This window comes from Myotis nattereri (assembly GCF_964212035.1).
Source record: "Myotis nattereri genome assembly, chromosome: 1".
NCBI classification, from domain to species: Eukaryota; Metazoa; Chordata; class Mammalia; order Chiroptera; family Vespertilionidae; genus Myotis; species Myotis nattereri.
In genome coordinates, this window is record NC_138075.1 from 32,771,599 (window position 1) to 32,799,344 (window position 27,746).

Genomic DNA, 27,746 nt, shown 5'->3' on the forward strand with positions numbered 1-27,746 from the left:
GTCTCATCTAGGCATTGTTTGTTTTCAGCTCTAAGTTCAGGATCTACAGGATATGTGTGATCCTCTTCTGGAGGTCTGATAGGCAGGAGTTTGTTTTGGGACATGCTATTGGCTATTGTAAGTGGCAATGTTGAGTAAGTAGCTGGATATATATGGTGTCCATATGTCCCACTTTAGCCAGGACAATTGTCTTGGGGATCAGTCAATGTGTCTTACAAAAAGAATGGGAGGTGGCGGTCAAGCTAATCATGTTGATTAAGTGAAGGTCAATTAAAAATACGCTGGTCTGTTGTTCATTATACTCCATAAATGAGTGAGATCTTGTGATATTTATCTTTCTCTGACTGGCTTATTTCACTTAGTATAATGCTCTCCAGTTCCATCCATGCTGTTGCAAATGGTAAGAATCCCTTCTTTTTTACCACAGCATAGTATTCCAATGTGTAGATGTACCAGTTTTTTAATCCACTCATCTGCTGGTGGGCACTTAGGCTGTTTCCAAATCTTAGCTATGGTGAATTGTGCTGCTATGAACATAGGGGTACATATATCCTTTCTGATTAAACTGATGAACAAAAACAAATGCAGAGACAGAGAAGCATTGATCAGGCTGTCAAATCTCAGAGGGAAGGTAGGGTAGGATGGGGGTAAGGGGAAGAGTGCCGGGAGCTGATCCATGCTTGCTGTTTCAAGGGACCTGGCATATATGGCATACTGTTCTTAATATGTTTGCTCACCTTCTAGGCACTATGTGTTTTATCCAAGGTCTCTGAGAAAGGTTGTTTCCCCAGGTAGGGATTTTCCCCTGAAGTTAGGGAGGGAATAAAACCTCTCAACTAGTGCCAGGTGGGTAATTAATCACTTTAACTACGAACAATCATGCTTAAGCTACATAATCTTTACTCCCTGGAATGGAGATAAGAAACGCCCTAACCCTTGGAATAGAGATTGATAGGATTGGAATCAACTGGTATAAATACAGATGTAAGAAGACAGAACGAGGAGAGACAGAAATTGGCACAGAACCTACACAGAATGTTCTCTAGAGACAGAAGAACTTCGCTGGAGAGAACATGGCAAAAGATCCTGGACAGAAACTGGCCTCAGAACCTAGAGATAGAACCTAGCGAGAGAACATGGCAAAAGATCCTGGACTGAACCTGACTACAGAAATTGGCAAGAGAACCTGACTAGAACCTGGTGACTGAACCTGGCTGGAGAACCTGGAGAACCTGGCTGGAGAACCTAGCAAGAGACCATGGACACAGAACCTGGCTGGAGATCCTAAACAGAACTTCGCTGGAGATCCAGACCAGAACTTGGCTGGAGATCCTGGCTAGGCTGCTGATCAACTGAACGCTGTCTCCGTGTCATTCCTTCTTTGCTGACTCCGTCCACACCTTTGGGGACCCCTGGACCCGCTGGGGTTGGACCCCAGCATATGGCGCCCGAACAGGGACCCTTAGATGTAACAAGACAGCAAGACTCAGAACTAAGAAGACAGAACCAGGAGGCACAGAACCTACACAGAACGTTCTCTAGAGACAGAAGAACTTCGCTGGAGAAAACATGGCAAAAGATCATGGGCAGAAACTGGCCTCAGAACCTAGAGACAGAACCTAGCGAGAGAATCTGGCTGAAGACCTGGCTACAGAACCTGGATAGAACATGGCAAGAGAACCTGACTAGAACCTGGTGACTGAACCTGGCTGGAGAACCTGGACAGAACCTGGCTGGAGAACCTAGCGAGGGAACATGGCTACAGAACCTGGTTGGAGAACCTGGAGAAGCTGGCTGGAGAACCTAGCAAGAGAACATGGACACAGAACCTGGCTGGAGATCCTAACCAGAACTTCGCTGGAGATCCTGACCAGATCCTGGCTAGAGATCCTGGCTAGGCTGCTGATCAATTGAACGCTGTCTCCGTGTCATTCCTTCTTCGCCGACTCCGTCTACGCCTTTGGGGACCCCTGGACCCGCTGGGGTTGGACCCCGGCACTTGTATGCATGCATATAAGCCTAACCAAAGGACACAGACAACAGGGGGGTGAGGGCATGAGTGTGGGGGGGGGCATAGGGGGGGATAAGGACACATATGTAATACCTTAATCAATAAAGAAAGAAGATACACTGGTCTGTTTAGTATCATGCAATACAAATACCCAATAGAGAACGCATATCTAGAATATATAAAGAATTGTTACAGATCCTCAAGAACTAAGACAGATATATGCATTTGCATATTGTATTGAAAATTACCTGTTGATATATATACCTTGATTCTTTACCAGACTGTAGGCAGCAAACTTATCTTATCCATGATTGTATTCTCGGTATCTATAAGCCTGTAGGGAGCAGCTCCCATAAAGTTTTGATGAATTACAATAAACTGAATTACCCCATTGCATTGTAGTAACATACTAGTGAAAGGGTCTACTCCTGCTACATCCTTGAGGGTGGGACAAGGTCTTATTTATAAAGTAAAATTTAATTGAAATAAAGCTCATACATTGAAAAGTATATAAGCCATAGTGTACTGCTTGAGGGAGTTTTATAAACTGAACCCATCCATGTAACCTAGCTTGAGAACAGTACAGGAAACATGTAAGCCCATTCCCTCCAATCCCCAAGATTTAACTACTGTTCTGCCTTTTAACACTTTAGTTTTACCTCTTTGTTATTTTTAGAATTAAATAAGTTGAGTTATACATTATGTACTCATTTGTATCTTCTTTCATTTAATATTACTTTTGTAGGAATCACTCATGTTGCCTGTAGTTGTAGTTCATTAATATTAGTTGTAGTGGTTTCTGTTGAGTGGATACATATTTCAACATATCCATTCTACTCTTGATAGACATTTGGGTTTCCATTTGAGGCTATTATGAACAGTGTTACTACAACATCTTTGCAGATGTCTTTTTAATTCTATAAGTACAATTTTTTTTGGGGGGGTGTTATATACCCTCGATTGAAATTTTTGAGTGTTGTTTATCCTTAGCTTTATTAGGTGCTCACGAAACAGTTTTCCAAATGGTTGAATAAATTTGAACACTGACCAGCATCTTATGAATATTCAGTTTTTCTGCATTCTCATTAACACTTGTGGTTTCCTTTTCCATTTTAACTATTTAGTGAGTATGTAAGGGTAACACATTTGTGGTTTTAAATTATAATCCCTTGACAGCTACTTAAGATGAGCACTGCTCCATATATTTAATAGCTATATATATATATATATATATATATATATATATATATATATAATTTTTAAATAAATGTTCATTTTTCTATTGGACTTGAGTATTTGTAATAATCCTTTCTATATTTGTTCTTGAGTATTTGTAATAATCCTTTCTATATTTTGGATATGAGTCCTCTATTGGGTATTTGTATTGCATTTATCTCCTTTCACTCTAACTTGTCTTTTGGTTCTCTTCATGGTATTTCTCAAAGAATAAAAAGTCTTAATTTTAATGTAGTTTCACTTACTCTCTTTTCTCCTGAATGATTGCCACTTTTTGTTTGCTGTTTAAGAAATGTTTTCTTACTCCAAAATATTAAAGATTTTTCTCTTGTACTTTCTTTTGATAGGTTTATGTTTTTCACCTTCCACAATTGGATCTACAATCTGTTTAGGGTTGATTTTTGTGTATAGTGTGAGATACATACAGGACATCAGATCTGCCAGTGCCTTGATCTTGGACTTGCCAACTTTCATAACTTTGAGAAATAAATTTCTGTTGTTCATGAGCCGCAAAGTTTATAATATTCAGTTATAGAAGCCTGAATGGATTAAGACATATGCTAATACTATAGACATCTTAATTACTATAATTTTTAGGAATAAAATATGAACAGTATAAGTCAGTTTTTTGTTCTTAATTAGTATTGCTTTAGCTTTTGTGCTCATTTTGCATTTTTATATAAAATGTAGAATTAGTTTGTTAAGGTCTTTAAAAGATTCTACTAGGATTTAAATTTGTTATAATTAATCAATTAATGAATTAGGGAATCATTTCTTCCATCTTAACATTAGTCTTCTAAACCATAAACCTGGTATATCCCTGCATGTATTTAAGTCATTTATTTTTGTGTTCTCTGCACCTCGTATGTGCCTGGAGCTCAGTCGACCCTTAAAAATGTAAACTCTCACATTCCCTCTCCTTCCACCCGTATGTCCTCAATCAACTATGAACTCTCATATTTTCTCTTTTTTATCATGTGATCCTCAACTGAAAATAGTCAGTTCTCTCCTCAGAGATTATCTTTCCCTCAGAGCGAAAACTCTCTGAAGTATCAACTGGGCTAATATAATTTGTGCTTTCTAAGAAACAGGGCAAAAACTCTTCTCAAGTTACTCTATATTATGTTATTTATGTTAGTAGAAGACAGTGCCTCCAATTACGGTAATATATGGAGTATGAGGTTCTTCTATCCAACACTAACAAAATTAGTTAATAATAAATAGAATATGACTGTAGGAGATCTGTCTTGACTATATAAAGATACTTATAAATAGAAAAATCACAGATACATAGTTTTAATTAACAAATGTTAGATTTGGTGCCAACTACATGGTTATATTTATACTAGAGGGCCAGTACACGAAATTCGTGCACTTGGGATGGGGGGGGGGGCATCCCTCAGCCTGGCCTGCACCCTCTCACAGTCCGGGAGCCCTTGGGGGATGTCTGACTGACGGCTTAGGCCTACTCACCATGGAGAGCGGGCCTAAGCCATCAGTTGGACATCCTTAGCGCTGCCGCAGAGATGGAAGAGGCTCCTGCCACCGCTGCTGTGCTTGCCAGCCATAAGCCTGGCCGGCTCAGGGCTTCTGGCTAGGCAGTGCTCCCCCTGTGGGAGTGCACTGACCACCAGGAGGCAGCTCCTGCACTGATCGTCTTCCCGCTGGTGGTCAGTGCACATCATAGCGACTGATCGTTCTGCTGTCCAGTTGATTTGCATATTAGCTCTTGATTATATAGGATAGAAAGTTTCAAGTGAAGTATTCATGCACAATTTTGTCACAGTCTGTGTTTCAATACTCTGCAGAGCTGAGATCTCTTTAATCAGACTTCCCAGTGATGCCTGTTGAGGCTTGACTTCTGTGACCTCTGCTGGCTTTGCTGTGTGCATATGCCTATGCACGTTTGTGGGCAGGTGTACCGGCCGATCCCAGTCATTTAAACAGCTCCACTCTTTTTTTTTTTAATTGTAGGATCCAGCTCTTGGCAATTGCTACACTAAAGAAGCAGCCATAGAGCTTCTCATAGTCTACTTTGACTAGAATAACTAATTGCAGTTCAGCACTGTAGGGACAGAGTTATTAGCTACTTCTTAACTCTAGACACTACAGTTCAATTTCTGGCTGGCAATGTTTGGAAGCAAAAACCCCTGTAATTAGCAGCACATTTTCATTATCTCTCAGCACAGCATGTGAAGCAGTTGCCTCCAGTAGAAGCAAAATCAAACAACATGCATCCTAGATCTATACTTGTTACTGAGGGTCATAAAAGCCTCAGTAGGGTTTGATGAAAGGAATTTTTGACACCTGTAAAATGAGGCAAGTGTGTTATCATCTGGCAAGAAGTTATGTTAGGAATGAGTTAAAGGGCATGCAGTAGACTGTCTTATTTCAAAGTGTTTTTGTTTGTTTGTTTTTTAGCTTTGGGTACTGACCTTGTATTTCATATATTTGAAGAACGTTAATGCTGAAAAGAAAGAAAACCTAAGTCTAACACCATCATCATTATTTAAAAGAACTAAAGTAAAAAATATTATGGGACTTGCACACAAGGTAACATAGCTGATTAGAGCCCTGGCTATGACTGGGATTCCAGACTCCACATGACTCTTCATTGCTCTTTCTGTTAGGTACTCTAAATCTCAATTCTAGAGGATCCTGCAAAGGAAGTTTTCGAGCTGGAAGTGGCACTAGTCACCAATTCTGTTCCTAGTAACCTTTTTCTAAATTAAACATCAAGTAGTGTATCTGATACAGTACTTTGCATTATCTAAATGTATTGAACACATTCTTCATTTGGAGTAGAGTAGAGGTGGTCCAAACAGGGAAAAGTCACTTGCATGGCTAATTTTGCTTCTATGGAAGTTCAAAAATCCAAGTGGTTAATGAAAGAGGAGAGATTTCTGCCCCAGGTAAAATCCTTATGCCACTTGTTAGGTGTAACTATTGATGTCTGTTTTACATGGAGTAGCTCTATCATCCTGTTAAAATAGAGAATGGTTTCCCTTAAATAGATCTTTAAGCACACCTGATGTGTAGACGGGCTACTTGGATTTGCCAAGTTTATACAGGTGGTCAGTGTCAGAGAAAGTATTGAAATCCTTGCCTCCTAACGGACGCCCCAAGACTTTACAAAAACATTTCACTGCACATTTTTTTTAAAAAAATACATTTTTATTGGTTTCAGAGAGGAATGGAGAGGGAGAAAGAAATAGAAACATCAGTGATGAGAGAGAACCACTGATCGGCTGCCTCCTGCATGCCCCCTACTGGGGATCGAGCCTGCAACCCTGGGCATGTGCGCTGACCAGGAATCGAACTGTGACCTCCTGGTTAATAGGTCGATGCTCAACCACTGAGCAACACCGGCCGGGCTTACTGCACATTTTGATCTAGAATGAATTTTTTCATGAGGGAACTGGAGAGTGGATTTAGAAACCAGGAAAAGTAAGGTCTAGGCCTAGCTGTGAATGACTGGTTGTATATCCAAGTGCCTAATCACTTTGACTCTTATGAGTTTCAGCTGTCAAATTTCACAAGAAGAAATACCCAAGAATTATTCCCTTTTGTATAAATTTGATTCCAACTGTAAAATATTGAAAAAGTAATCTATTATCTAGCTACACATTTCTAAATCTGTCTAAAAGATAATACTCCAATAGAGAAAACCTGTATTTCTCAGCAGTGAAGAAATTGTATGTGATCTTGAATAAAAGCTGCATTATTTTTCAGATATCAAATGCAAAAAGTAACGCATTTTAAAATAAATATGTCAGAGTTTGTTTTGCAAACAAAAGCTGCAGAAATTGTTTTTATTATGAAAAAAAAATCCTTAAAAGGATTATAACTGCTCTACCTGAGTAATTGTTTCCCTTGAGGCCCAATAATTATCTTACCAGGCGAAAGATACGGCCACGTGTTAGCTGTGTACCTGGGGACAAAGGAATAGTGTCACATGAGATCTAGTAGGTAATATAGTTGAAAGTGCAATGTAAACTACAAGATAAAATTGCACATAGCATTCGGAGTGCTGGCATGGAATAGCAGAAGGAACATTGGAATGGCCATTAGGAAATAGATTTCAGTCCCAGCGTGGCCATTTGCTGGCTAAGTGAGCTTAGGCAAGTCACATAACTTTTCTGACCCTCATCAGTCAAATAGGGATTATCATAATGGCCCTGCCTGATTTATAGAGTTGTGGGGAGAAAGTGAGATAACTATGCTAAAGTGGGTTATAAAATGGATCGATTTTGCCAAACGTTAAATAATGTTATTTTCTACTTGCATGCTGGAGCCCTATTACATATTCATATATATACCTCTCTCTCTGTGTGTTAAACTTCCAGCCTAGAATCAGGACTTTTGGCTTATTTCATTATTAAAGTGATTCAACGTCCTTTTTCATTCCATGTCCTTCTCTCAGGCCTTTGATCCTTTAGATACTTTGCATCTCTCTTGAATTTAGATCAGGAATCAGTCTTTTAGTCCAGTAGACCTATGTTGGAAACCCCACTTTGTTATTCATTGGCTGTATAGACTGAGGGGAGGTTTTTAAAATCTCTTTAAGCCTCGGTTTTTTCATCTATAAAATGGATCATCATGCAAATTAAATGAGCAAATAATCCATGGAAAATATTTAATGCAATCCCCCTAATTCTGGCATTTTTATTGCAATGATTCTAAGATGGAGTTAATAGCTACTCTGACCAGAATAATTATGTTGTCAATGACAGTGTAGTCTAATGGGTCATTTATGGGATTGGGGCTGTATTCTTACATATCTAACAAAGCAAAATGGTGATGCTTTTCTCTATAAGTTTTGCTCCTTTGAAATTGAGTGTGCTAAAATTCTGTGGTGAGAACTTAGGAAAAAAATAATATTCTAAATGTGCAAATGCTAATAAGTAGGTGGCAATTGCAATGCTACTAGATATTAGCTTACATAGCAAGAGTGGGGCTCTGCCACCGTTTATTCTAAAATGTGTAGTATTGACTTAGCAGGAGTCAAAATAAGTAAGGAAATTGATATTTCAGACTTGGAAGGGTGGAGACAAGTAATTTTCAGTGACAAACCATTTGGTAAAATTGTTATCTGTGATGTCCTTCTAATGTGATGGCTCTTTTGAAAGATGATAGAAAGCAGAATATCACTAATGAGTGGTGTTTGGGACTGGTTACATTTAGTAAGCCATGAGAAGATGACATCAGGCAAGGGTTGGCTGGCTTATAAATAAATATGGAAAAGAATCAAGAATGGAGGTGGGGGTGGGGGTGGGAAATAAGATTGAAAAGTCATTGCACAGAAAAGTCCTTTAAGGCAGCGGTCGCCAACCTTTCAGACCTCACAGACCACCAGTGGTCCGTGGACCACCGGTTGGCAACCGTTGCTTTAAGACTAAGTTTTGTAGCAAAGATCAGATAATGAAAGTGATCGCCCATCAAGCCTGGTGGCATCAATGTATCTGCCAGTATGGAGAGAGACAGACACATGAGGCCAAGAAAGCAAAGGATTAAATCAGGCTTGAGAATTATGTCTAAGAAAGAACTCTTTGTGAGGTTGCAGTATATGGAATTCACTGTAAATAGATCAGAAACTGACTAAAATTTCTGAGAGCATTATATTGCTACAGAAATCACAAGTGTGTGTGTTTTTTTTAACTTGTATTTTATTTATTTTTTTATCTTTAATTTCTTTATTGGTTAAGGTATTACAAATGTGTCACAAGTGTGGTTTTAAGAAATTGTTTCACTATGTGAGCCCCAAACCAAACCTTAGGCTCCCAAATTTGCACAGACAGGAAGTAGCTGAAATAGAACAAACTCTTCAATCCCTGTATCGGGTCTGACTATAGAATAACATGGACAAAAAAAGATGCTCTAAAAAGATGGAATCAGGAGCCACAGAGAACAGTAGATGAGAGAGCTAATTCCAGATAGCAGACTGAGAGACTAATAAAGGAATTTACCCTACTGCCTATAAGGGGGCCCTTCAAAGCCTGGCTGGCACATTTCATCACTGCTCTAGGCCAGTGACTGCTGAGCCTCTCAGCCATTGATCCCTGCCTCCCTGCCTCCTTTGATAGCAGTGTTTCGTCAGTTATCCCATGCCTGCCCCACTGTTGTATGTTGTGCATGGGGGCATATATCTGTGTGCACCTAGCGGGGGTCGGGGGGTGGAGAGCTCGTCTTTCTAGTTTGTGTATTACCATTCCAGGCTTCCTCATCTCAGAAGATGGCACTATTATTTATCCTTTTGCTTATTAGACTAAAGATAGACTTCTTCAAAAATTTCCTCTTTTTCTCTCAAATTGTTCATGTAGCCCATCAGCAAACCTTGTCAATTTTACTGGCAACATAAATCCAGAATCTGACCACTTCTTACCTTTATTTCTGCCTCCCTGGTCTAAGTCACCATTATGTCTCACACGAATTATGCAAAAAACAAACAAACAAACACACAAACAAACAAACAAAAAAAAACAAATGGGTTACTCTATCTATCCTTCCAACCTTACAGCTGATTTCCCCACAGCAGCCTGGGCGAGCCTTTCCCATGCCTTTCCCTCATGTTAAAACCCAGAGTCTGGCCTGCTACCCAACCTCCTCTCCCATCACTCTCTCCACGTTTAGTAGCACCCACTTTGTCTTCCTTACTGTGTCTCAGGTATAGGAAGCGTTATCTCTCCCGAGGGACCCTCTCCCCATGCTGTCTGCATGACCTGCTTCTTCACTCCACGACTCTCTGTGCTCAAATATCACTTCCTCAGCCATTCTCTATGCCCTTACACACTTTATTTTTCTTTGTAGCTCACATCACCTTCTGACATTATAAGAAATATCTAAAGGGTTTTGTTTTGTTTACTGATGTTTACCTAACTCCAAATCAGAGAGTAGAACATGGTAAGTGTTTAACAAATATAATGTGAATGAATATCTTGTTTGCTGCTGCATCTTACCATTAATAAGTGTCATGGGGTAGGTGCTGTAGAATACACTGGACCCAGTTCCACCGGGGGCATTAAGAGAAAGCCTCCTAGCAGAGGGCTTCGTGGATGCTCAGCCTGTGCAGCTGTACAGGGCCTTGCACTGAGAAGCGCCCTGCTCCTGGCTTAATGCTCTGCTGTTACTATCGTGAAATTCATCACTTTGAATAGGGAGCCCTGCTTGCTTCTGTTTTAAATATATTTTTATTGATTTAAGAAAGGAAGGCGGGGGGGAGAGAGAGAGAGAAAGAGAGAGAGAAACATCAATGTTGGGAGAGAATCATTGATTGGCTGCCTCCTGCACACATCCTACTGGGGATTGAGCCCGAAACCCGGGCATGTGACCTAACCAGGAATCAAACCATGATCTCCTGGTTCATAGATCAACCCTCAACCACCGAGCAACACCAGCTGGGCCCTGCTTGGTTTTTATTGAGGTATAATTCACTTGCCATACAATTGACCATTTTAAAATATAAAATTCATTGTTTCTTTGTATATTCACAAAGTCGTGCAACTATCACCATTATCTAATTCCATAACGTTCTCCCCAAAGAAATCCCATACCCATTAATAATCATTCACTATTTTCTACTACCCCCTCTACCCCATCCCTGGAAACTATTCATATACTTTCTAACTAAATTTGCCTATTCTGGCCATTTCACATAAGTGAAACCATACAATATGCGACCTTTTGTGTCAGGTTTCTTTCACTTAACATAATGTTTTCAAGGTTCATCCATGTTGTAGCATGTATCAGAACTTCATTCCTTTTAATGTCTGAATAATATTTCATTGTATGGATATATCACATTTGATTCATCAGTTAATGGATATTTGGGTTGTTTTTACTTTTTGGCTATCATGCATAATGCTGCTGTGAACATTTATATACAAGTTTTTATGTCTCTGTATGTTTTCATTTCTCTTAAATATATACCTAGGAATGGAATTGCTGGGTCATTTGGTTACTCTATGTTTAACTTTTTGAGAAATTGCTGAGCTGTTTTCTACATGAGGCTGGACCATTTTATATTCCTTCCAGCAATATGTGAGGGTTCCAAAACTTTGCTATACCATGCCAACATTTGTTAATTTCTGTTTAAATAACACTTGGTATTTTTTTACTATAGCTGACTTTGTCTTCCTTCTTTTCTTATTTTTTAAATGAAAAACCTCTAGTAATCGAAACATATAATGATCAACTTTATTCCAGTTATGCTAAACTCAGTAATGGAGTTTGTAATCTATGTTTCATTTCTTATGAAAAATATATTTTCATATTTATGATAGCCTGGAGAATTCATATTAATGAACTTTTATATGGTAAAGGAAAATGTGGCCTAGAACATTTCATTAGTAAATTCAGGGATTGTATCAGTAATTCTACAATGTTCTGCATTTGCATCTTACTAACCACCTTCATCCACATTAGCAAAGTCAAAAAAGTATTACGTTTCTTCCTTTTTTCTTTTCTTCCTTCTGTGGGGGAGGAAGTGAATAATAATTTTCCTTCTACCCTTATTGGCTAAAAATAAATGACATATTAACAGGAGAAAAATAAAAGTCTAATAACAAGTATACCTCTCGTATACATGTATACCTCCTTAAATAACATTTCCAGCTAACAACAAAAGAAAATGCTGGGGAAGTGGGGAGGCCAGTTATTGCTGGGGGTGGGGGGGTACCGAGAAAAGCACAGTAAACAAGGCTAAGTTGTTATTTAGATTTAGATCAATGCCTCTCCATTGATAAAGAGTTTCTAGAGATTTAGAATCATCTTTCTCTTCCTCCTACAAAGAGGGAGACACTCTTACAAGAAGAGATTTCACTTACAAATTGAAATGTCTCTTATAAAAGGATCACTTCTCCATTTTCAGAACTTCTCCTGTTCCTGATGTTTCTTAAAACAACCAGCTCAAGATAGTCCTTATGCCAAAAAGACATATTTTGGGGTGATACATTTTGTTCCTTCTTTCTTTCCTTCCTTCCATCCTTTACCTCCCTCCCTCCCTCCCTCCCTCCCTCCCTTCTTTCCTCCCTGTCTCCCTCCCTCCCTTCCTTCCTTCCTTCCTTCCTTCCTTCCTTCCTTCCTTCCTTCCTCTCTTCTTCCCCTCTCCTGCTCTACTCACCCCCCTTTCTTCCTTTTTCACATTAATTAATTAATTCCTTAAATTTTATTTGGGACCAAAGAAGCTGAACTAGACATTAACACATCATTTTTATTACCAAACAGAAAGAGTTCCTCTACCTGATTTTACCAGGGTCAAACACTAAGCATCGAAAATTGCAGTGGAGAAATTAGTAACTTTATTTGCAGAGCACTAAGCAAGGAGAACAGGAAAGCTATGACTCTAAACCTGAACTCCTGTTCCTGGGTTCCGGGCATTTTTTAAGGAATTAGGGGAACACGTGTGTGGAAGCACTGGCTGGGCAAGTTTTCATTGGAAGACCTTGGAGCTTGTCTGTTTATGGGAAGGGGCTCCAGCACCAAGAGGTTCCTAGACAGTGGACCCTTTGCTTTTAAAAGCGTTCTGGTGTTCACAGTCTGGTTATGCCCCCGTCCTTTGGTTCTGTGGGACCAGAGTCCAGAGTCCACGTTATAGCCAGTTGTAGCTTAGTGTTTAGTCCAGGTTTAGTCCATGAATCCATTGTAGGAGTCCCACATGGCTGTGCGTGAGGTGGGCACAAGGGAGAGCAGCCCCCTGTGACAGGAGTCCCAAGAGGACCCAGGGCCTGTGTGTAAGAGAGAGAGTGAGAGAGCAAACTTCCTTTGTTTGGAAGTTTAACTATTTAGGTTTCTCTTGCTTGCAGTGGCCACACCCATTCTGACCACTAATTTGTTCCCAGGTATGACTGGCAAACAGGTAGGTACCTTCCCATGTCACTCAGACCTTCCTGGGCATCCATCTAAACTGCCTTTGCCCAGTGCCTTTCCCCATCAATCAGCAGGGAACAGACTTGGAGAGTGTTAAATGCACTAATTGGTAAAGCTGTAGACATGGCATGTCTATACTCTTTGGTCTTCCCTTGCTCCTTTCCATTTGAGCTGGTTTTGCAGTTACACTTGCCTTTGGAGAGCTTGAAGATAAATGAGTGGCCTAAGGAAAGCAAGGCCACCATATTTCAAGACAGTTTGATGAGTCATCCTTACTTTTCCTTCACACATCTCAGTTTGTTAGATGCCCATCAGCCACGGCTCCATCTCTGTGGCCTTTGTTAGAAAGAGCTTATAGCCTCTGATCTGGATATTTCAGTGGAGAAATTAGTAACTTTATTTGCAGAGCACTAAGCAAGGAGTGTTTAATAAATATAAGTCTTTGTTGTATTAGTTCAGGTTGGAATGGAGTGAAAGGACTAGAGTTAGGATTAGTGACTAAGTTTGTAGAAATAGTAAAAAGAAACAAAGAATCAAACCAACTAGACCCCATGAGTCAGATGAACAGGAGCAGCTGCTTGCTCACATGCCCCTATAAATTCATAGTCAATTCCCCAGACTCACAGATCCAGAAAGCGATGGGCCATTTGAGAGAAAACACCGCTGCTATCCTCCTTCAAATTATAAACCACTGAATCTATGTCATTAAACAAATTATTCTAACCTTTTTTTTCCCCCTGGCCTTTATGGGATTTCAAAGTTCAGTACACATTCAATTTACTCCATTTTGATATCACTTTTATAATCAAATGTCCTACTTTTGAAATGGAAAGCTCAGTTGGCCATGTTCCCTGTTAAGTTTTAGAAGCTTTTATCATTTAAATAAATTAAACCTTCCAGCATGGGCTTCACAGAACATAATGAAGCACGGAGAAGAAAAGCTTAAATGAAATAAACCTCTCAGATCATAGGAATAGTACATGCTATTGTGCATTCTACCAGTAGATGTGTGACAGGAATCAGCCTGATTCATGACTTTTCTTTTTTAAATTTGCCCTCAATTTTTTGTCGTGTTCATCAGCTATTTAATTTGCCATTGGTGGTGGTGATGGGGGTTGGTGGGGGGTGGGGGGGGGAGGGGGGACGAGACAGAGTACATCAAGTGAAAAGCCTCTGAGAAAACAACGAATATTGGATAGTTTTTAAATTTAAATTCCTTATTGTTGAAAGTATTAGATATGCCTCCTTTTTTCCCCACTGGCCTCTCCCTAGCCACTCCCACCCCCTAGCACATGCCCTCACCCCTCTACTGTCTGTGCCCATTGGTTATGCTCATATGCATGCATACAAATCCTTTGGTTGATCTCAAAATTGGATTTTTAAAGGCTGGTTTCTTTCAACACCACATTGATAATCATGCATATACATTTTTTTCTTTTACATGGTTTAATTCATTTACGTTGCTTTCCTATGAACTTCATTCAGATCTTTTAACATTTTTAAAAACTATTTTTTTGGGGGTGGGTTGTTTTTGTTTTCTAGAAATAAATCATTATCATTTCCATGTAATAATTATGTAGAATTTATATAGCTAATGTATTGAATTAACAGGGAACATTTTACTTCTGTATGACACCTTGCCCATATAAGAATCAATTGGATTATGAAAATTCTTAATTAATAAGTTTGCAGATTCTTCCAACTTCCAAAGAGTAGCATGCAGATTTTTAAAAAATCCAAATAGGAACATGCTATTTTTTAGGTGTTTAACAAAATAAAATGTATCAATCTTCCATCTATTACTAAGTTGAACCATTTTATTATATACATGATTAAATAGTTAAAAGTAAAAGGCACCTCTTAAAAGGAAAGATTCTGCAGAATATATTTGAGAATGCTCGTAATGATAATGTAGAATAATTGCCTTGCTATTTTTATGATGAAATGTGGCTCCTTAGTAATAAAAATACATTGTTATTCAAATTTAGAGTTAAGGGTCATAAAGTTATCTTCAAAACTATGAGGGTTTATAGAGAGGGCCTATTACTTTTAATGTTTTTGAAATACAGTGAATTACTTTAGGCATCCCTGCTGTTTTATTTTCTTATTTGTGACATAATGCATTCTTTGTAACAAGACAGAACACAAAGCTATTATACTTTACAGATAAGACATGGATCAAGTGATGGTGGCACCTCAGTAGATTATTAGTCTTTAATCCTTAAACACGATAAAATATTTTTATCTGTTTCTTTGTTTTTAATTTTAGTGCTTATATTCTCTTACCTCACATTAAGGAAGTGTCGTATTGCCATCAGCTGGGAAATAAATTCTTAATGGGTGTTACTACATCCTCACAATGAAACTGTTCTGCCTCAGGTTCTTTAAAGACTGATTTGTGGGTTGAAGCTCTGGACCTGGCTTCCAAATGAGGAGATAGGGGTGGGTGGGCATTATGATCAATTACAGGGGTGGGGAACCTTTTCTCTGCCAAGGGCCATTTGGATATTTATAACATCATTCACGGGCCATACAAAATTATCAACTTAAAAATTAACCTGTTATACTTGGTCAAACATTTAATTAACTCACCCTTAATGCTTTGGCAGGGCCAGACTGAATGATTTCCTGGGCCTTATATGCCAGTGGGCTGGACACTCCCCACCCCTGTATTATAATACATTTAGCATTGATTTATTGTTTAGACTAAGAGTGCAAAATAATAAAAGAACTATAAAACAATCTTCCTGTTTGTAATACTTTTGATGTGTAAACTGATCACAAACATATTTGCTGAATGTATGAAAAGGTTATTGATTTGATAAATAACATTTATTTATTGAGATCTTTCAAGGTAACAGACACTGTTGTAGGCATTAGAGATATAGAAGTTAACAAAACAAAGGTCCCTGTTCCCATAAACAAATGAATCTAGGTATTAGTGTTATCTGCGTCTCCACCTGTTACCCGTGGAAGTAGAGTTCCTGCGATGTTGCAAGGACAAGTGAACTTTATTCCTGTGGAATTAAGCCCCTGGCTTTCCAATGTCCTATTTCCCTCCATCCGCCATGGAAAAAGTCCAATCGTGTCTTCAGCAGGGCTAGGATTAAGATCCAGAGTCTCCGCTCCATATTAAAGTCCAGTTTAGTCCAGCATCTGGCTAGTTTAGATTGTATCCCAGCTGCAGTCCATTGTATATGGGGTTCACCTAGCCATGAGCTGTGTAGCTGCTTAAAAGCACATGGTGGGTGCAGGTCATGGAGCAAGAGGGTGCAATAGGGAACAAGAAGCAAGAGATAGAGGGAACTCCTTTGTCTGGGGATTATGACCAGGGCTTGACCAGTTAACCCTTCAAGATTTCACACTCTTGCAGTGGCTCTATCCCCCTAGCCAAGTATCTTTTTCCCAGATTAGACGGACAGACAAGCACCTTTCCTACTTCATCCCTACTTCACTGCACATGCACCCATTTCCTGCTTTGTTGGACTCCGTCCCCCAGTGATCTGTAGGGAATGGACTGGTGGTTCCCTGGGGAGTGTGAAGTTGAAGCTTCCTGGTGAAGCTGCCCAGATGACCATGATTATAATGTCTGGCCTTTCCTTTGCTCTCTTTCTGTTATTAATATTATTAACTAGCCAATAACATTACCAAAGATGGTATTAGAGTATAGGGAAAACCACATTCTTGGACCCTCTCCACTCCCTGCCTTTCACAAATGTAATAAATGTAATATATGTTAAAGCAAGTTAAAAGACAAGGGCTTCCATGAAGGGGACAAGAAGCTACCAATGGTGGCATGTATTTCGACTGCTGGGAGAGTAAGCTAGTCTACTGTCTGCCTTGGAGAGTGAGGAGAGTTTAGAGACCGTCTCATTTAAGCCTCTCTTCAGCTTTTTTGTCAAGGGTATCAGTTACTCAGCAAGCACAGGGATGGTTCTCCATGGCAAATGCTTTGTGACGCATTACCTGTTGGGTGTGAAACTCCCTATTTCATCCACTTAACTATTTGGGTTTTCACAAGGTCCAGAAGGGAGTGTCAGCGTTACCCTGAGAGATGTAATGAAGAGCAAACTGTTTGGAATCCGACTCCTTGGATTTGTATCCTGGTCACCTACTAGTTGTGTGACCACAGGCAGACCACTCAAACTTCCTGTGCCTTCGTTTGCTCTTCTCTAACGTGAGAATACTGGGAATTATTGCACAGAGTAGTTACGACAGTTAAATTAGAAAATAAATGTGTAGACAATCTCTTTGTTATATGTAAACTTCTTATAACTATTTCTCAACTAGTCACAATTTCTCTTCTGCAGTCAAAATATGCAAGATAAATTCAGTCTCCTTTAACAAACTCCATCTAATCCAATAATGTTTTTTAAAGTTAATTTTGTTTTAAAAGCCTGATAATGGTAAATAGGTGATCCAATTTAAGTGTTATTGTTTTCAGTGAGGCTCCAGTTCAAATTCTGTAGCTTGGGTAGGGCATTACATTTAGCAAAAAAACCCCAAAAACAAACAAAAAACAACAACAAAACAAACAAAAAACAAAGGGCCACCCAGTTAAATTTAAATTTTGAGTAAACAATAAATAGTTTTTAAAGTATAAATATGTCTGATCCAAATAAATAGTGTATACATTTTTTAGTATAAGTATGTCCTAAATATTGCAAGAATATCCTGCATTTTATTTGGCATCCCTATGTCAGGCACCTACCTATCCTGCTCCACTGAGAGTTTGAAATAGATCCTTTTTTCCCAAATGGGAAGGCTATTGCATCAAGGCTATGTCTATCAAAGGCTAAGTAACAGCCTTTAAAATAAATAAACAAAAAAGGCAGGAATTGAGTGTGAAGGAGGATGTGGCCAGTTATTTGCATCAGTCTCCTCATGTCAGTTCATAGATCCAAAGTGAGTACATTTTCGGTGATAGGGGATGAAACAGGAATAAAGTATCTATGTTTCCATGTTTGGATCTGTCGGGTCCCAAAGAGTGTTAATATCTTAAAGTCTTAGAACAAGCTCTGTTTACTTAGGAAGTGTAAGAAACATGTCAGCCCTTTGAAAAACCTCTAAGCACACGGTTGGAGCTTTGATAGCAGACTTGGAGATTAGTATTGCATCTTTTTAAAAAAGTGCCTCTAGAATGGGAAAAATATGCTGGTCTTTGCAGACAGTTATTAAATTTAGAAAATATTTATTTTAAATTTCCAATTATTAGTACATGATAAGCTGTTTTTAGTGCCTCAATCTCAATTTTTAAAATGTGCTCTTAGAGAAGTGCTATCTCCCTGAATTTTCTGTTAACAGTGACCATCATTAGTATTGGTTTCTGCTATAAAATCAATGATTAAGTGTTACTCCTGGAAACTGCTGAATCTTCAAGAAGTGATGAAAGTGGTTTCAAATACAAAGTGTTTTATGAGAGTTCAAGGGAGAGAACCAACATTTTTTTTGAGTGTCTTTCATATGCCAGGACTCTGTACTTCTCATATATTTCTAATCTAACCAACAACTAAATCAGAGGAGGTGATGGAGGTAAGTTATTTTGCTATTATCATAAAATTGTCTGATTCTGAAAGCACTTCATCTCACTTCCTTTTGAATTTTCCTTACAGCCTTCTCCTGCAGTTATTTTGTTCTTCAGCAAAAAATCTTACACTATTAAATTCACTTCTAACTCTGATAATATAAGTGGTAATGTCCTATATAGTTTACTATTTTTTATTTTTCTTGAAATTATACATTCCCAGTATTATTTTTAAAATAGATATTTTTCATGAAAGTTTGCTTATTTATTTGCGGATATACATCTAACATCACATGTACTATATATTTAATTTTATGTTTAAAATGTAAAAAAATATTGGAATTTGAAGATTCCAACCTCCCATTCAGTGAAAGTCTCACCTGGACAAAGTTCTTACTTCTCTTTGCATATTTTAGTAGTGTGAGGATCACGAGTTTTTAAATTATTCAATTAATAGATAGCAGCTTGAAATTAAGTGTATACATTCAGGTGATATTTACCTTCCAGATTTTTTTTTAAATAGATCCAAGTTCTGCCTTCTGGAGCCATATGAATACATTTACTCCTTCCTTATGCCCAACCCATGTCCTTTGTGGATAACCTGTCTAACTTTCCAGTACTTTTAAACCCTGGAAATCTTACTATTTGACCCTTAAACAGGGGATGGTATTAAAGTAGTTTTGAATCATATATATATATATACATACACTAGTGGCCCGGTGCATGAAATTTGTGCACATTAAAGGGGAATTAATTAGAGGAAATATTTTAATATTGCTACTTGCCCTTTCTCTATAATAGAAGTATCATAGATGAAAGAAAATTAGTAAAATGTATATGAAAATCTCCCTCCTGTCAGAGTCTGGGGCGCACTCTGGGACCCACAGTCAAGTCCCCGTCACCCGTGTGCACCTTGAAATCATGCAAGACCCAGACCAGGCCAGCCCAGCTCCATCAAGCCCTGCAGGGCGGGGGGTGCAGCCGCAGTTCCCTCGACCCTGTTGCGAGGGCATGAGGGTGTGACGACTATTTGCATATTAGCTCTTTATTATATAGGATATATGTATATATATATATATATATATGTATACATATATATATATGTATACATATATATATATATATATATCATACAAAAACAGTGACATTTTACAAGTAAATTTAAGAGATAAATATATATTTCTTTACTCATATATGTATATACACATATGCATATACTAACATATTTAGTATAACATATACTGATATATTTTCCATTAAATAGGAACATGAACTAGAAAGGCAGTATCTCTATTCAGTTGTTTCTTCACTACATTCACCTAGAATTAAGTAAGCTAAGTAATCTTAGTCAACTGCCCTATGTTGAGTTTTAAGCACACTGCTTGTGTTAAATAGTATGGGAATATTTTTTTCCATTCAGAAATGACCTTGCCCTATGTTTGAGGGTTTCCTCTGTAAAACCAAGCACATCGGTATGCCGTCACACAATTATAAATTCATCTATTTTTATCGTGTTTTCAATATCTCTGCCCCACCACAGATCATTTTCCGTAAAATCAGCGATGTGAAGAAGGAGGAGGAGGAGCGCCTCAGGCAGAAGAATGAAGTCACACTCAGCATCCCCGTGGATCACCCAGTCAGAAAGCTCTTCCAGAAGTTCAAGCAGCAGAAGGAGCTGCGGAATCAGGGCTCCTCGCAGAGCGACCCCGAGCGGAACCAGCTCCAGGTAGAGAGCCGCTCCTTACAGAATGGAGCCTCCATCACCGGCACCAGTGTGGTCACAGTGTCACAGATCACACCCATTCAGACATCTCTGGCCTTCGTGAGAACAAGCGAGTCCCTCAAGCAGAACAACCGTGATGCCATGGAGCTCAAGCCCAATGGCGGTGCTGACCCCAAATGTCTCAAAGTCAACAGCCCCATAAGAATGAAGAACGGAAATGGGAAAGGGTGGCTGCGACTCAAGAACCACATGGGAGCCCATGAGGAGAAAAAGGAAGACTGGAATAATGTCACTAAAGCCGAGTCTATGGGGCTATTGTCAGAGGACCCCAAGGGCAGCGACTCAGAGAACAGTGTGGCCAAAAATCCATTAAGGAAGACAGATTCTTGTGACAGTGGGATTACAAAAAGTGACCTTCGTTTGGATAAGGCTGGTGAGGTGCGAAGTCCGCTGGAGCACAGCCCCATTCAGGCTGATGCCAAGCATCCCTTTTATCCCATCCCCGAGCAAGCCTTACAGACCACACTGCAGGAAGTAAAACACGAACTCAAGGAGGACATTCAACTGCTAAATTGCAGAATGACTGCCCTGGAGAAGCAGGTGGCAGAAATTTTAAAAATACTCTCAGAAAAAAGTGCACCCCAGACCTCTTCTCCGGAATCCCAAACGCCACTCCAAGTACCTCCCCAAATACCATGTCAGGATATTTTTAGTGTTTCCAGGCCTGAGTCACCTGAATCTGATAAAGGTGAAATCCACTTTTAATATATATTATACATATATATTTGTTAATATCTTAAAGACAGTATATACATCTATATACAGAATGTGTATATACAGTATATACATATATATTTTCACTTGCTTTCAATATGATGAACACAATATGGATTTTGATATGTAAATATTGCATGTCCAGCTGGATTCTGGCCTGCCAAAGATGATTATTAAAAACATAGATATTGCTTGTACATTATGCAGTTGACTGCATGCACACTTTACTTTTATTTATAATCTCTATTCTGTAATTTAAAAAAGTATGATTTTTGTTAATTGAGGCAATGTAATATTTGAAGAATCAGGGTCCAACCTGCCAGTGTTGCCATGACAAATTTGATCTCAGGCTGAGTAGACTGCACTGTCATTTCCTCACTGTTCTGTTGAGTTAAAATTATAGATTAATGCCAAGGAAGAGTTCAACTTTGTAAACTATTAGAACCATTTCATGATCTCTTTCCTTAGGTTATTTTTCTGTAACTGAGTGTTAGGTTATTTTCCCCCAAGAGGCAATGTTTTCTCCATTTAAAGGACTGTTTTGTTGCCTGAGTCAGATAGCAGTGTGGGGTATTGAAAATTTATTGCTATGGGTTTTGTGCATGAATTGCATTTTTGCTCAACTATACCTCTTCTTTTTCAACATTATACTTAGATAGTAATCATTAACTTCTGTGTAAGGAAATCCCTATCCCCTCCGTCTTGGAGAACAGCTGCCATCTTGTAAGCTGATTTTATCAACCCCATAAACACAAAACTCTTAATATAGTGTATATTATTATAGAAATACTGCACCACAGGGTACAAGGGCCTTTTAACCATTCCTGTTAGAGATGCTGATCTTCTGAAGGTGATGGATGTTCTAAAGTTGTGTTTCTAAAAGTTGTTCAAGGGTGAAGTTAAAAGGCTCTTCACAAAGAAAGAAACAAACAAAAAACATTTAAGTAATTATATCAAAGTTTTACCTATAATGACTTAAATAAAAAAGAATGTAAAACAGACAAGTTTTGTAGCTTATCTATCACTTAGGAGGGATGAGACACAGGTACGGAATTGCTCACACATGATTCTGTGTGTAGCAATAACACATGAAATGTGGTTAAAAAACCCAGGAACAATTAAGAAGTAGATGTTAAATTGCTCAACTCAGATAACTGCTTTTCTATAATTTTATTCTGGTTACAGTTTTCTACAGCTTTTTTGCACACAGTTCTACTGCTGGACTTCTGCTGAGTTCATAGACTCCTGTGGCTCACGCAGACCAGTTAGGAAAGGGGGATACTAGAGACTGAATTTCAGAGTCTTTTCGGTCACAAATCCTCTTAGAAAGTGCCTATTATCAACTAAAAAAAGTCACAAAGAGTTATGTATAGCTAATCCTTTAAACGATATGTATTGGGAATCAAATACACATTCATTCCTAAGAACACAGAAGAACTCATTTCTCTTGACTAAAGGGTATTTTGTAAAGCTGGTTGGAGAGACATACTTTTGAATTGGTGCATGCTTGACATTTACCGGTGGGAGCAGGGCAGTTAACATTTGCATCAAGTTGAAAATATATACCAATTGAATTTGTACATTATTGGACCATCTGTCCCCAAGAGGATAGCAAAATCCAAGGACATATTTTGATCAATTGTACCCATTTTTATGAGCTTTTCTACCTATCTCACTGCATCCATAAACAAAACCACCAGAAACAAAACTTATCACAGTTAGACTGGAGAAGTGCAAAACAAAGTCATTTATTAAAAAGTTGATATTTTAGAATTTGTAGTAGAACTTCTTCACATGCCCACAAGATGTGCCTCTTTCATTCAGGAGTCTCAGAACAGATGTTCTGTGCCATGGGTTCCATTTTCTTCCCTTTGTGCCCATAACTTCCATGACCCATAATGGAAGTTGTCAGGGGACGATGTCTCCATGCTATGCTACAATATCTACCTACCATAGGCACATAAAAATGAGGTAATCATGGTATAAAACAGGGGTGGGGAAACATCTGGCTCATGGGCTGTATAAGGCCCACAGCATCATCTGATCTGGCCCTGCCAAGGCATTAGGGGTGAGTTAATTAAATGTTTGACCAAACATAGCAGGCTAATTTTCAAGTTGATAAATTTGTATGGCCCATGAATGATGTTATAAATATTTAAGTGGCCTTTGGCAGAAAAAAAAAGGTTCCCCACCCCTGGTGTGAGGTATCAGTCTTGAAATTGGGATTTTGTTGCTTTCAGGGTGAGGAGGGTACCTTTTTCTTGACCTCTGACATTTATTGAATTTCAGGGTACTTTTCTATTTAACTAAGTGTGAGACAAGCTTGGCTAAGCTTTTTAAAGGTGGATGAGTGGTAAAAATAATCGGAGTACAGAAAGTGGTCAGTTTAACTTTAGCCATGTGCTTCAACAAAAAACAGTTGCTGTAAAGCTGTAAGAGAATGACTGTGAAACAGACGGCCAGTGTAAAGCTGCAATCCATGCCTTTGCATATTAGTGGTGCATATACTAGTACTTGCTGTGTTCTGGCATTGACTCAGAGTTTCATCAAATTGACCTATAATATTATTGTTCACATATATGGGAAAGAAACATATGGTTTTTGAACTACTACAAGTGTCACAAAGGAGAGAAATGTATCAATTGCTTATTTCTGGTACAGTTATGACTGTGTTCTTTTATAGCCACCTCTGTTCCAGTTTGCACGACATGGTGAGCTGCTGAATGCACCCTGCTGTTTCAGCAGGAATGCATGTGTTCAGCAAACACTGTACATAGAGTAGTCTTTTAGGTTCCCGCATTCCTTAGGTCTTACCAGTTGAACTTACTCAGATTTGAATGAAGGGTGAGCACCTGCTTGAATATGTGCAATAATGATACAATCATGTTCTGTGTTGCCTCAACCAGCATAGACTGGAGATTCCCTTTGTGGGGGGACCAGATGACTGCATGTTTTATTCTTACACTGTATAGATGCTCTTGGTGCATCCAGAATAAAATTTTTACTATGATATTTCTGAACAATGCACTAATAGGAATAAATAGAAATGTATTTAAAATCTAGACATTTTCCAAAGCAACTTACACACCTTCATTATTTTTCTATGATAATATATAAGATCAGATGCTGTACCCTGGACAGGTGGGTGTAACACAATAGTGAAAGTCAAATAAAGAAGGAAATGTGAACTGTGCATCATAATGGCAAGTTTTATCAGCCTGTTTTAGGATATTATTGCACTAAATGTGATCTGGTAGATAGAGGAGCTTATAATAAAAGACAAATAGGCACACGAAAGGCAGATGACAAAGTTGAGAGTGTCCCATGTTGACATAAGTAGAACTTAGGATGGTTTTGGTATAGATGTTGAGTAGAGATGCATACTTCATTGTTAAAATGGAAACCTTTTATTATGGACACTGGTTTCATCTCACATTAAATATAGAAATATAAATGTCCCAAGAATTTCATCAAAAAATTTATGTAGATCAGAGAATTAGAAAATTTGGGGTTTTAAATTGCTCCTGGAGTACCCAGCACTTTAATAGGAATATGAATTATGACCACTAACTAAAGTGCCATTTTGAAATTTAATCTTATTGGAGCCTAAATGCCAATCACAGCTTCTCTTAAATTTAAGAAGATTTTGTTCACTTGTGCGATCTGGCCTGTATGTTGTTCTATTTTAAATAAATAAATTCTTTCAGAAAACATTTTGTTTTAATTAGTCTTTAGAGCAATGACTGTTTTTGAAGTGTGCACTGGCTGGTACTGGTGAAATTATTTGTCATTCTTAATGAATTGTACTATCTTGTATAATTTTTATCTTATAAGCTATTTTATCTATCTCTTTTCCAAAATTTTATGTAGCTAATGAGAACTTTTCTCTAGGATGTACATAATACATGGACAACTTTAAAATATGAATATTTTTAATGATGTGAATGTTGTGTTTTAATACTTTGTTATGTGTAAGAGTATTTCTCTTGTGGTCTTGATGGAAAGGGATAAAGGAAAGTTCAGTCTTTTGGAAAACAATCTGTCTATGATTCTGAATCTAGCTTTGCCATAAATGCAGTGTATCTTTGGGGAAGATACTGTTGTTTTTATTTTGTTTTTGATATGTTCTGGGCTTCAATTTCCCCACCAATAAATAATAAAATGAAGAGCTGCTCCCTTCTTATATCAAGACAATGTTAAGTGATGAAAGTCATCTTTCTCTCGAATGAAAATCACATTAAGACAAATTATCATTTTTAATTTTTTTTCATAGATCAGCCAAGATATGCTTTCCAAATATTCTAGGTTTTAGAGGAGACTTCTTTGGTCAGAAGGTGGTAGGGAAAGGCATGGGGGGCTAAATAATCATTAGTAAGAGGCATGTGAGCGAAAAACTTGAAAATTACCTGGGTATTTGGAACTCCTAATCAAATAAAAATACAAAGGACGAAAGTCTTTTGAGGGAAGAGAGAAAAATATATATGTAAATACGACTTTTTTCTTACTCTACTGAGTCATAGTGCTCAGCAGAAATTTTCAGTTTTGTGAAAAAAAGTAAATAAATTGGTGAATATTTAAAGTATAGGGCGCTTCAACTTTTTTGTATAAAAATAATCATGACTTGCTCAAGATATACTGTTTCACAACAGCAGTTGTTCTTATAACAAAATTCTTAATATTTAAAGAATTCTTTCCAATAAGCAGTTTTCCAGTGTGTACCTTCAATTGAAGAAAGTTAAGAAAAAGGTTAAAAACAAACAAACAAACACACATTTAATTACATTTTAAAAACACCCATGTTATTGTGTCCTTAGTGAGAGGGTTTGGATTTTAAAAATCATAATATATAATTAGTAATATTGGTAACTCAAGGAAGCCACTTTTATCATGTGAACATTTTATTTTTATTTTTAATATTTTTTTATTGATTTCAGAGAGAGGAAGGGAGAGGGAGAGAGAGATAGAGACATCAATGATGAGAGAGAATCGTCATTGCATGCCCCCTACTGGGAATCCAGCCCACAACCTGGGCATGTGCCCTGACTGGGAATTGAACCTGACCTCCTTTCGTGGGCTGGACACACAACCACTGAGCCACACTAGCCAGGCAAGATTTTATTTTTTAAAATGAGATTTGTTTTGTTAATTTTTGCTCATTCTACAAAGAGTCTTGTATATTAAGGGATACACTCAAAGGTATAGTCCCTTAATTTGCCATGACCCTTTGGGTAAGGAAAGAAGAGCACATAGAAACAAAGGAGAAAATTTTATGCACTTGAGGAGATATTGAGTTCTGTAATCTTTCCATCAAGTCAGAATTTAAAAACTGTTATACAATTAGGAGTTAGATGTTATTTTGAAAGCAAACACCATTTCTCAAGTTAAAGAAGGATTAGTTATACATGCCTGATATATTTGAGAATATTAAAGGAGAGTTAAAGGGGATTGGTCATTATTGACCGTGACTTTTTACTATCCATTGTAATCCTTTTGATTTATTTGCAAAATGGTCAGTGACATTTATATTTGTAACCACTGTGATAGGCCTATGGCATTCCAACTCACAGTTGCATTACATATGTATTCTACACATATGTAAATAAATATTTTCAATCAACTTGCTGTCAGCGTAAACTTTGTACTTACATTTCACATGTTGTTAGCAGCTTAGATAATAAAATCTCTTACAACTGTGGCATGACATTTAATGTTTTTCTAGAGGGTTGATATAGATCAATTTGACATGATAGGAAATATTCATCTTGGTCCAGGAAAACAAGTCAAGAGGAGATGTATGTGGGGTTACACAGAAGAAAAACAGTCAGGTTTGAAATAGGTTCTGGTGTCAGGCTAACATGAGCTCATAGGATTCCAAGTCAAGATTTGCATTTCCAATTTGGAACAGATATACAATGAGGATCATAAAGGAGGTGGCCATTTAGACTCATGGGGGTGTAAGTATGGTCATTGATAATGCTTATGGGTGAAATCAAATCAACTCTAGTGAGTTTATATATAATATTTTTTCATTGTTTTACCTTAGTTTTACTGGTGCACATTGCTTTAGATTATTTTTATTTTACACACTAGAGGCCCGATGCATGAAATTCATGCAAGGGGCTTGGCCCTCACAGCCCCAGCTTCATGCGGAAGGTCATCCGGAAGGACGTCCAGAAGGACATCCAGAAGGTTGTTCAGCTGTCTGGTCTAATTAGCATATTACGCTTTTATTATTATAGATACTTTATTGTGTAAGTATGTGCAGACCTCTCTATGAGAAAGATTGGGTAAGCCTGGATCTTCCATTAGATATAAAACACACACACACACACACACACACACACACACACACACATTGTGAATGGGCAACAACAACAAAAATGTTTGAACAGAAGCAAAAGTATAACATCCAGATTTCTGTAGTTATAACATTTTTCTGGCATATCACCAGGCAAAACCAAAGGGCAAATTCAGATGAATTCCCATGTCAGAGTCTTTAAACATTAAATAATGTGAATTACTAAATGCAATCTTAGGACTTGAGCAAGTTATGTGTTCAAACATTCAAATGTTGCATACATTCCTTAGTATCAGTTTTTCTCATTGTTAAGTAA

General features: G+C 38.0%; 1 protein-coding gene across 1 annotated transcript in view; it reads left to right on the top strand.

Moving 5' to 3' along the window:
• KCNH5 (potassium voltage-gated channel subfamily H member 5) overlaps positions 1-22,041 on the top strand; it is a gene marked incomplete at its 5' end in the record, with an annotated part of 249,833 nt that extends 227,792 nt beyond the window's left edge. Inside the window, one exon of the mRNA XM_081093539.1 lies at positions 20,176-22,041. Within this exon, the coding sequence (XP_080949665.1) occupies positions 20,176-21,123 (948 nt within the window). The 3' untranslated portion in view covers positions 21,124-22,041. The remainder of the gene's footprint in view (positions 1-20,175) is intronic.
• Positions 22,042-27,746: the final 5,705 nt, after the last annotated feature.